The sequence below is a fragment of the Amaranthus tricolor genome, chromosome 10, assembly GCF_026212465.1.
Source record: "Amaranthus tricolor cultivar Red isolate AtriRed21 chromosome 10, ASM2621246v1, whole genome shotgun sequence".
NCBI classification, from domain to species: Eukaryota; Viridiplantae; Streptophyta; class Magnoliopsida; order Caryophyllales; family Amaranthaceae; genus Amaranthus; species Amaranthus tricolor.
The window spans coordinates 2104559-2116587 of record NC_080056.1 but is presented as its reverse complement, the minus strand read 5'-3'; the positions used below and the strand labels follow the sequence as shown (position 1 = coordinate 2116587).

At 34.3% G+C, this 12029-nt stretch overlaps 1 protein-coding gene across 3 annotated transcripts; it reads right to left on the bottom strand.

Moving 5' to 3' along the window:
- Positions 1-1104: 1104 nt before the first annotated feature.
- LOC130826242 (uncharacterized) lies at positions 1105-7538 on the bottom strand. Of its 3 annotated transcripts, none has more exons than XM_057691830.1 (9): positions 7376-7538; positions 6445-6665; positions 6289-6338; positions 5123-5192; positions 4909-5014; positions 4475-4541; positions 4258-4333; positions 2656-2954; positions 1105-1442 (listed from the first exon to the last, which is right to left on the bottom strand). In XM_057691830.1, the coding sequence occupies exons 2-9, from the start codon at positions 6602-6604 to the stop codon at positions 1359-1361; spliced, it is 912 nt and encodes a 303-aa protein (XP_057547813.1). In that variant the 5' UTR covers positions 6605-6665; positions 7376-7538; the 3' UTR covers positions 1105-1358. The 3 variants fall into 3 exon arrangements, with proteins under 3 accessions (XP_057547813.1, XP_057547812.1, XP_057547814.1); XM_057691829.1 differs by having other exon boundaries at positions 6445-6636; XM_057691831.1 differs by having other exon boundaries at positions 6445-6604.
- Positions 7539-12029: the final 4491 nt, after the last annotated feature.

Genomic DNA, 12029 nt, shown 5'->3' with positions numbered 1-12029 from the left:
TCTTATTTTCTTTTTTAGAGGTGGTCACGTTATTGGGTGAATTTCGAATTAGAGGTTTTGGATCAGTTTAAAATTGGGTTTTGTATTCATGTTGAATTTACATAGTTGATAATCTATTTATAATGTCGGGTCATATCGGATTTGATTATAAAGTCGGGTAAATATAGGGTTATTGGGTTTGTTTTGAACATCTCTACTTTTAACACTATTTATCTATCAATCACTCTTAATTCTATGTTTTAGTAATTTATACTACTTTGGCCTTTGAGACTGCTGCTAATTGTGATATCTTTTCTGTAATGTCATTATAATTAACAATTTGAGAGAGTAAGTTAGACCATAGTCAAGTGAATTTTGTTTGATTTTTTTTATTGTGAGATAGGGTTATGAAAGAAGGGTTGATTATGGTTGTAAAGATTTTTTAGTTTGGATTTGTGTTCTTAGAGTTAAAGAAGACTGATTTTTTTTTGAGAGAACCGAATGGGACCAAGTATACTGTTTTCAAGCCATTTGATGTTGATACAACCAAACAAACCCTACCTTCCTTACTGGTGGAATTGACTACTTGGTACATGTGTCTACCACAAGAACTCATACTACATTTAAGGGCTTCAATTTGCTTGATAAATCTCAAATTCCCTAGTAATTGTTATATCTAACAAATGAATTGAATTAGAGTTAATGAGATTGTTAGCCTATAATCTAATTCAAAAACAATTCAATCTCAAACAAAACCATTTGATCGTTTTGTAGTTTAAGCATCATTTTGTAGAGATATCAATTGGTTGTTTACTTGTTGCAAACTTGAATCGATATAAACGGGTTAAAAATTAATCACCTAAAATCCACCTGATTATGTAACAAAAATTAGGCAAAGTTTAATACAAACCGACTCCATCGTATAGGGATAAATGAAGCATAATCTTAATTAAATGTAGTAAACTAAATTATAAGTTTCTTACTTATAATTTAGCGTTAAATAGGAAAAAAGAATTATAATATTTAGATTTGACGATCCCTCACATTAGTTTATTTTGATTCATATAGTCAACCCAACGTATTGAGAATAAGAGTTTAGCATTAAAGGTGAACTTACTGTAGACCTTTAACGAAAAGAGGGAGAGTAGATGAAGTTGCCTATCAACAAGTTTTTTTTCAAAAAAATCATAGTCGAAACTAACACAAATCACAAATCTCGTCGTCTATAAACAAGCAAAATTGGATTACTTTGTGGCAACCTTCAAACAAATTCTAAAAGGCCAAGTAACTAATGTTTTGTATGAAGAAAAACACCCACAAAAACGACATAAATTGTACAACTTTAAGCTACGATTATCTGCTAAGGACCCGTTTCGCGTCTAATCTAACTCCATGTCAGAGATGGCTTCATTTAAGATTAGCTGGAGTTCCTCCAATCTCTGTCTTGTTAATGCAACACATTCCTGCAGTCAAAATAGCATTTTTTTTGAAATAACAATCAACTGAACCATGCCCAAATTACCCATTATAGAGTGGAAAATCATACTAAAACCATAAGAAAATCAAATGAGCAACATCATGACCACCAGGGATGCAGGCGGGGCGGGGATGGGTCCCAGTTTGATGGGTCATGGGGCGTGTACGGGTATAAAATTCATACCCACCGCGAGGATGGGGATGGGGATGGGGATGGGGATGGGTTTTAGGTGATACCCACCCCATCCCCGCCCCGCCTCAAAGATATGTACAAATTTGGAATATTTGTTTGTTTGAGACTTTGGATATGTAATTATTTGAGACTTTGAATGTGTGTTTGTTTGAGACTTTGGAGTTTGGATATGTATTATGAGTTTTAAGGCCCATATGTGGCACAGATGGGTATTAAGCGGGGATTTGACGGGTGGTGGGGCGGGAAAAATGGGTATTAGACGGGAATGGATACCCAGATGGGTGGTGGGGCGGGGATGGTTTTAGGTACAAACCCATCGGGAAGGAGACAGAGAAAAAAATTATACCCGCCGCGGGGATGGGGACGGAGATAGGTATTGCATTAACAGATGGGGATGGGGATGGGAATTCCGATCTCCGCCCCGCCCCGTTTGCATCCCTAATGACCACCCCCTCCAAAACACACTGAACGTGAAAAATTTGATGGCCACAACCTTACAAGTTATAACATTCTGATTAAAAGTCCTATGCATTAACTAGTTCTCAAATCAGAAAGATAAACATAGGGAGTGTCTGGCAAGCGACTGATAGGTGATTGGAGTGGCTGATTTAGCCACGCTGGTGAGAGCAGCTTGATTCATAACAAGTTGTTCCAACTAGTTAATTTACCAAACAATAGCATTAGATAGTTTAACCACCCAACTATCTATTTTGGACCTAAATAAGCTAAAATTATCCAACGAGCTATTTGGCCAAACACTTCCATAATCAGATTGCTTATAAAAATACATGTAAGACAAAGATGTGTCTCAGAGAAGTTCATCAACTTCACTGCTCTAATGACTGCTGCATGTGTGTTTAGTCAATAGCAAATGCAGATGTTTGAACCATAGGTTGCAAAAAGAACCCGTCACTTTTATAATCCTCAACTAATGTACTATAATAAGGGGGGACGAGTCGAGTGTACTAGAATTCAAAGGAAGTTTAGTGCAGAAAAATTAAACATGCCTGGATGGCTGCTAAGGAAGCCAGAACAGGTCCACCGGGCTTGTATAAAGAAACAAGTTGACCAGCTGCATTCAAAACGACTGTCACTGAAGTTTCTATGATGGACTCTTCCTCTGCAGTAGGGTCAGCTAATGTATAGTTTTTGTGAAGAACGCAGGTAAGCGAGAATGGAATGTTGCTTAAAGTGAGTTTTCTCCTCTCTTTATTGACAAGCTCCTTCCTCGACTTCCCGTCTTCCTCCTCTTCTGATACAATATATACTCTTCCTTCGTCATTCAGGGATACAACTGGAATACGCACTGTGATCGAAGAAAAAATTGAAAAACAGAGAAGCAAGTTACACAGAATTCCCATTTCATATGAAAAATAAAAATTAAAATCCTCCTATTGTATTCAACTAATACAAACCAAACATACAGATGCATTAACATGAAAAAAAAATGAAAAAAAGAGAATATATTTTCCCCCTTGCTTTAGAGAAAAGAAATGAAGTATAAGGTGACTAAAAAAAATGATGTAGAAAAGAACTACGGATTCTAAATTACGGAATTACTCGGAATCTAGAGTAGTTACTAGGAGTTTTCTTAAGCCTTATTCCGAATAAGGCATACGAAAACTCCTAGTTACTATTCTAGAGTCACAAAACAATCCAAGCTTGAAATCAGCACGTGTGGGTCATAAATATAGGTCCTCGAAGAGGTGATGGGCCAATTAGGTATTAAAGAAAGAGTCAGCCGAAGAGTACTACATTCTGGAATCCGGATCCTATGAACACTTGAACAAATATGCTAGTGGCCTAGTGCTGCAAATCCTGGAGCAATCGACTTCTTAAACATGTAAGTTTAACTTCTGACAAGTTCTGCACCAATACATCTTCAATATGTCGGAACAAGACAACCCTCGTCCTTTTTCCCAAGCCACCAAGTCATGCTTTTACCAGTATCAGCATCATGGTTGAAGCCAACAAACCTCAAAGAACTAAACAAGCTCAAATTTGAAGAGAAAAAATCCAAAGGATTGAGAAGTGAGAATTGAGAACGTGAAGGTGATAAGGTGGCACCGTGGAAGGCCATGAATAGCAACAGTGTGCTAGACTGAAATCCAGCAGATACAGTTAAAACTATCAAAGAGTCCAAATAAACCCTATTTTGATCAGTATACAGTATGAAATCATATAGGCTGAAAGCAAAGACAATTTCTTAACGAAGACTCGAGAGTAAAAACCGAATATGTTATCCATGTGTCCACAATGCCAAAGGATCTTAAGCACGGAAATGCTTGCACTCACAAACAAGCAGAAGCTTTGACCTCCTGGATGAGGTTCTGCACATATCCCTGGAATCTCAGGAACCCATATTAGAGGTTTTGAGTTCCCATTCCTCCGACAAAACAAAGGAAAAACTAAAACATAGGAGCCTACAAAATGAACAGATGTATAAAGGGAAATAAAGTAAACAAGAGATAATTTATCACCACATAGTGAAATATACCAGACCCTAAAACTACAAGTCTACAACAGAAACTGAGAAAAGTGAGACGGAATTCATCATACACAAGATAAAGGATACAATAAAAAATTAACAAATTATCAAAACAACTTACAATTAGAAAACGCAGCAACTGCTGAAAGCAATGCAGCATCAAAAAGAGCACCATCAGCATCCAAACAACAGATATCCTGGACCAGAAAAAAAATCGAAAACAAAGATAAATTTTGAATCCATATAAAATATGTGTCCAGACTCCACACTGTGCAAATCACTTCTTTTTTTATTAGTATACAAAATAAAAATTAAACACAGTATTAACAAACAGTTACCAGATAAGCCATCCAAGCAGCTTTTCCACTGTCCAAGCACAAGTCCTTCAAATTTATCATCCCAGCGCTATAGATCTCCACACAGTAAGGTCTCAAGAAAAAAAAAAACCTTAAAGAACTTTGAAGTTCTCGTATAAGTTTCAAAATTTCAGAAACAATAGAAAAGCAGCCAGCCAACAAATCATCAAACGAAACACATATCTAGATAGTAGAAGTTTCGGACAACAAACATCTTTAGTTTGTTTGAAGAGTAAGAATCTTCAAAGAATTTTGAAAAAATTTCAGCACGAAGAAGGAAAACTGAGAATGTGTAAAAGCCGTCAAAACAATTATGGCGAACTGCCTAAGGTGTAAGTCAAATAATGCCCAAGATTGAGAAGAAGCTTATCAATTGAGTGTCTAATTTTAATAGGCATGCACTAACATTGACTTGCCTTAATATAGTGTCCGCTATTTGCTTTGATATAACTGGTGCTGCATCTGCTGGCCTTCCCGGCCTAACAAGTGAGGAACAAATAGGAGGCATGTGAAACTCAATAGCTGCACAGGCAAGAAATATCAATGTTACGAAGATAAAGTCTTTTCTCGCAATAAAATGTGCGTAGAATATATCTAATTCTTAACAGGACTAGAATAAATATGCCTTACCAAGGTTACCCTCATCAGGTGTATCTGTTGAAGGAGTCATGACTTCCATCTTGATTGCAGCAAGCATTGTCTGCAGAATAGCAAACAAAATTGCTTTGATGAACACACATATACACTTACATGGCCAAACTAGTAGCATGTTGTGACAAAGCATAGAAAAGCAAATATTGAGAACTTGAAATGATATAGCAATACACACATCATCAATTAATATACACAAATAACAATTCATCATAGACTCAAGAGATAGCATGTGCGAGGGAGAATGAGGTAGAGACAGAACCACCATACTACATCAAGTAATGTATTCACCCACAAACCATCCCACTCTTCCAAAAATTTCCACTTGCAGAGAATAGAAAGGACCTTAAACTAAAGAATGTAATGTGGAAGTTGAAGAACAATTCCATGACTTAGGTGTGATGGTAAAGAATAAGATCTTCAATTTAGACTTCAAATAACAAAACAATCTTTGTGATATTGAGGACCTTTGTGAAATTTGCTCCCTAAAAGTTAGCTTACACATATTCAAAACAGTGCAAAAAAGCAGCAATGGTTGTGATCGCAGTAACGAACATGATGTGACAGTGGTAATCAGAGTCATATTATTATCATAACGCCGAATATCGGCCAACGGCGTGAGATATCCCTCAAAAGAGACCGAAATGACCAAAAATGCAATTTATCCACACCTCAATGATGTGTGAAAGATCGATTTTCTTTTTCGAAAACTTTTACAACATGCGGCAATTGTAATACGATGTGGCCTTGTTGCACTTTGTTGCACTATGTTTCAACATGATGGTTTTGCATAAGGCTTTTTAAGTTGTGTTTTGGAATATTTATTGAGGCATAAATTCTTGCACCGTTCAAAAATTGGAAGGAAAAAAAAAACATGATCCCATTTCCAGTTGGACAATAATGTCAAGTTACATCATACATGGACTCTTCAATTCACCTGAAGTAATGTGACCATGGCAATCCTTGATGCCCCTACATAATAATTGACAATCGAAAATTCATTTGGACAAAAATGTAAGAAAACTCCTACAATAAGGACAAGTTTGCACTAGAACACATATAGCCTAGTAAGCGTAACATTGAATAGATGAGCTTCCGACGAACAAAATAAATGGTTACAGAAGACAAAGAGAGCAGCAACTTACAGTGGAGCCAATTTTAACAAGTGCAGAACCATTAGCCGATGAAACAGCCCCTAAACAATAACAACATAAGGTAAATCACATGCACAATACGTCAAACTCATTCATGTTGCCTTCAGACTAAAGAAGACGAAAACTAATATGGTAAACATTACTTACCAAGGGCCACAGTCGTATCTCTAGCAGAATTGAGTGATCTTCCATCAGGCCTTAAAGACTTAACAAAATGACGTTCATAAAACTGTACAGGAAATAAGCGCCTGAATGCATCAATCTCCATATCAGCTGACAAATCTCCGGAAGCATTTGAAGATCCCATCTTTCAAATAGTAGCACAAAAAATTTGGCACTCTATAAAGGAATATTGAAGTATCACCACACTGAAGATCATCATACGCAAAAAATGCTTTTAAATTTATTACCAAGTACAAAATCAACTTGGTTGGTGGGTTATGACGGGTGGTAATAGAATTCCTTTATTACCATGAAAATCCTTTTAAACCCTTAAATTTACAGGCCCCATCAGTTTAAAACACAAGAAAATAAAAGAACAATGAAGATATCAACACAGTGAAGATTATCATAACAAAAACAGCTTTAAATTTAATTATCAAGCACAATATCAATTTGGTTAATGGTTTTTTGAGATGTGGTAATTAAAAATTCCCTTATTAACATCACTTAAAACCCCTAAATTTACAGGTACCCATCATCTTAAGACACAAGAGAAAAGAAATGAAAATATCATCACACTGAAGATTATCATAACCAAAAAATGCTGATAAACTTAATTATGAAGTACAAAATTATGGGTTTTCCAGGGTTAGTGGTTAAATTCCTGTATTACCATGAAAACCCTTTAAAACCCCTAATTTATAGGTAACCATCAGTTGAAAACACAAAATAATTTCAAAAAAACATAACCCAATTCTTGTATCATACAAAATGCAAAAATATAGAGCCAAAAGGTACTGCAAATCTAGTGATTCCTCACATTTTCAATTTCTCCCTTGTTACAATTTACAGTAGCACAAAAAACACAATATACAGTACAAGAGAGGAAATAGTAAAAGAGAAAAAATGCTAAGACCTGTTTGGATTGAAGCGACGGAGCTGGTGCGTTCTTGAGTTCCTCGGCGACTATAGTGCGAAAACGGAGCGGGACGCCTGTTTGGACTGTCTGTGGCTCTGAGCTCTGTTGTGAACCCAGACCAGAGTACAACGTTTCAAATCAAGAAAAACATTTTTTTCTATTTGTTCCGAATAATCCTAACTTATTTTCAATTATATGTCATTAATTTTACAATTTTGAAAATTTTTAATAATTTGAATTTTGCTTTCAGTTTATTGTTAATGAACTTTTTTAAAGAAATAACCTGTTGTATCAGGTTACCTCTCATTTTTTTTTTTATAATAATCCAATCTTTTCCATTACTTGTCAATAATCTCACCTTTAAAATTTTATTCAATAATTCAACTTTTACTTGCTTTTTGTTGCCAATGGACCTTTTGAAGCTAAATGAAATTCCTATTATTTCTCAACTTTATGAAGTTAATCATTGCATAAATAGTAATTGTCTTTACGTACATATCCGATCAACTAGGGGTGTTCGAAAATTCGAGCCGTTTGACCCGACCCGCCGACCCACATCCTAAATGGCGGGTCAATTTTTTAAAAAAAAGTACAATAATTCGGGTCGGATATCCAACCCGCCTTAACTGGGTTGGGTCATGGGCCACAAAATACATTAAGTCGGGTACCTGCCAACCTGTTATATATTCTCTTTATCAAGTTGAAATTTACACGTTAAAATTTTATAATCAATATAATTATAAAAAATAGTCGTAAGTTTTCACTTCCCTTCAAAGTAAAATACCTTTTTTAATCAGTGGCAAAAAGAAATTGAGTATTTAAAAAATTGTGGATTTTTTGATAATAATTGAAGAGAAAATTTGATAAAAAAAAATTAAAAGAGACTTAACATGTATGGATGAGATATGTTGGATTATTATAAATTAGTGGCAAAGAGAAGTTGAGTCTTGACAGTTCCATTGGCAACAAAATGAAAATAAAGGTTGTATTATTAAAAAAATTCAAATGGTCGGATTATTGGAGGTAATCTGAGCATGTCATTTTCTAAAAGGTCCATTGGCAAGAAGCTGAAAGTAAAGATTGAATTATTAAAAAATTTTCAAAAGGTGGAATTATTAAACGGTAATTGAAAATAGATTGGATTATTCACAATAATTTTTCTTTTTTATAAGGTAGACTGACGAAATAAAAGTGGATTTTACCGTATGCTATTTATATTGCACATGTAGAAATGGTACATGTCTCAAGTAAGATATGATAATAAGTATTCCTTTTGATGTTATATGTACTTATTATTCTCAATTTGTTACTCACTCTGTACGCAAGTGATTGCAGCTTGTTAATATATTAATTCAACATCCTTAACTATAATATGTAATACTTAACATTATAGTAAGTCTTTAAAATAATAGTTATAAAAACACTTGAAAAATAATATTTATATTAAAGCAACTCTTTTTAACTTATTTTATGGATTAAAACTTAAAATTAATATGATTAAGAGTGATTAAGAAATAATATTAAAATTTCAAACTGACATATTTAACACAGTATATGATATATTTCTTATTTTCATGTTAGACTTGCAGCAAATTCAGATGATACAAATAGTATCACACAAGAAACGTTAGTTCATGAGAAATGAAAATATACACTTTTACTATAAAAGAACAATTTTTAACTATTATTTATAATAATATTCTTTTTTCGTGATTTAAGGTGTGGAAAATCGCATATATAGAGAAGGGAAATTGATCTTATTTTAGGTGGTGAACATCAAAACTTATGTAGTGGTGAATGGGTAAATTTCTAACCATTAGGTCAACAATCTCTTTTTTAAAAAAAATTTTAATGTTTTAAAATTTTAATAAAGGTACAATAAGAAAATTAAGCTTTTGATGGTAGATAACATTGAAGTCTTCAGACGTAAAACCAAGTTTTAAATATATGTATCAACATCAAAGGGTACAAAGAATCCATGTTTGAGAAAAATTAGTCTATATGTGTGTGTTGAGGATTGATTCATCAACAATTAGCCTAAAAACGTTATTTAACTTTTTTGTAGTTAAGATATATAAATCTTAATATAGGTGGTGTAATTAGATAAATGATTCATGAAAACTGATAATTGAGCATATATGCCAACAGTTGTAACATTTTTCTAATCATGGCCAACATATGCTTATACCACATTTATATACTTCGACATACGATATAAATTTTTTTTTTGTCCTTTTATTTTTTATTTGTTAGTCTTTTTGAGTCAAAAGTCTAAATGCCAAATATATGCAAAGGTGCTAAGAGACTACCAAATGTATGCAACACAGGTGATCTCTATCGATTCACCCACTATATGTTCTTTGCAGCAATGATTTGCCGCAAATATTTGCTGAATTAAGGTTAAATGTCATGCACATGTTGGGGATGATCAAAGGTGAGGATAAAGGTGGTTGCTAGAGACATAATTTCTAGATAGGATAAAATTCAGCCAAGAAAAGGCTTGAAAAAGATTTATATGAAACCTTTTTCCCTTGCCTTAGGCTTTGGTCGTTTTAATATAATGCTACAGGATATACTTAAAAAAAGTCGCAATGTGTAATATTTGTGAAATTAATATTTTAAGACGAGTAAGTTTAAGAAAATTATCAATGCGAGAATGATTTTAAATATCTATGACATGAAATATTTTCAATTTAATTTCTTCCCTCTTTTTCTTTTCTTTTATTGGATTAAAAATACCCAAACTCTTCTTTCTCTTTCATTCCAAATCACAACCCTTTCCTCTGATTTTTCGCAAGCAACCATAGAGTCTTCAACTATGGATTATTCCTCTTCTTCCTTGCGTCAAAACCGAACAGCCATACCCACCTTCTTTCTCTTCTTCTTCCTCCAAAAATTTCAAAATCTAGGGCATAAACCCTTTCCTTTTTCGCAAATAGGGCAAAGCAAGCCTTAGTCATCTTCTACATTTGGTTTTCGCAAGAGACACCGCAAATCTTGCTTGCCTTCGTTTCATTGAACGAATCAATGGGTTTCCCTTTCGATTGTTTGTGTCAAATTAAGGTTCGAATCCTTTTAATTTTGTTTATGTGTTATTGTTTTGATTCCTTCTCCTTATTCATTATGATTTTTTCCTTTCAAGAATCAAGCCATGGCCGTCACAGACCTGATCTTTTTGAGAAACAAGATGGTGGTGGTCATTCTTCTTTCCTCTGACTAATTCTTCAAGCAAACAATAGCAAGCTTCCTGTTCTTGGTCTCTGGAACCGTAAATCAAGGGTACAATATATAACTTAATTATTATGCCCTTAATATTTATTCTTTGAAATTGCAGTAAGATCTCTTACTTTTGTACTGCAACCCTTCTTGGCAAAACAAACCCCATTTGTTAATTCCCTAATTGTTCTTGATGTTCCTTTGAAAGCAAACCTCCATGGATTCTAATTCTTTTTGGAAAGTTCACATCGGGTTGGTTCGACAACAGTAGGCAGCAGCCTTGCTGCGTCCTTTTGATTTGAAAATCAGCAGGGCAGGCAACAGTGTTCCTTTGTCTGTTTCTAAACCGAAAATGCAAGAGGGTTACATCCTTTATTCCTTTTGCTTAATCTACATTGATATATACATACCTATACTCTTCTTTCCTTATATTATGTTATTATTATATTACTTTAATTTCGTACCATCAAGAAAGAAACCTTTAGGAGAATGATGAACAATTTTGTGTTTACATAGATAGAAAGAGAGAATAATGATTGTTGGATAACCTTTAGGAGAATGTAAACAATTCTTGAGTATTGGATTATAAACTCTTTATGGCATATGGATTGGACTATGTTAGAATAAAGTCTTGGTTACGCTATGGTCTTAGGAGGAGATGTAATAAAATTATATGTTAGTATTAAGTACCGAACGCTCTTGAATGATGTTATGATCTTGTTATGCTTTAGGAGACAATTTTTTTGTGAAACCATTATAGCTTATAGCTGCGAATCGAATCTGACTCTTTGAAGCGTCGTTTTTGGTGAGTAGTAGCAGTCTCTTAAAGGGTTTGATCAGACTACATTCTTGAAAATAAACTTTTTACTAAAGCTCTTTTGAATTGGAAATTGTTGAGACAAATGTTGTTGTGAATGTTTATGTTGATATTATGATATGGTCAATGGATCGGGCTTGCGGGCTGGTCATTGACGGAGTTGAGAAACATTGTTCCCTGCTCTCTCTTTTGAAGCGAATTGTCATTCAGATATTGACTAGCTTCACCCGAGAGCGACATAGCCTTAGAGCTATGGGGCACCTCTCAAACTAGACTCCCTGTGCGCACATAGATCTAGGGAACTGATGTTGCTTTTAAACCTATGATTTGAATTACTGTGTTTTGATGTTTTGGATTGTTACTTCTCATTCAGTTTAATCTGACCCTTTGTTGTTTCCATCTTTTAGTTTGATTACAGATCGAAACCGGTCGGGAACGATGGGTTAGCGGTGTTGAATAGCGTTCCAAGGATGTATATTGAGCTGAGCACTTAGGAATTTGTAGTTTTGTATTAGGTTTTTGGATAAATGTATATTAAATTTGGTTGTGTTGGTTATATTGAACTTGTAGAGAATTGTATGATTATCTTGTGTTTTAGTTAGATGTTAGTTTTGAGAT

Coding starts and splice junctions, on each gene's coding strand:
- LOC130826242 (XM_057691830.1), bottom strand. CDS start 6,604: ATGGGATCTTCAAATGCTTCCGGAGATTTGTCAGCTGATATGGAGATT. Junction 5,015..5,122: donor ACCTGATGAGGGTAACCTTG/GTAAGGCATATT, acceptor TTGCCTGTGCAG/CTATTGAGTTTCACATGCCT. Junction 4,542..4,908: donor ATAGCGGACACTATATTAAG/GCAAGTCAATGT, acceptor GGAGATCTATAG/CGCTGGGATGATAAATTTGA.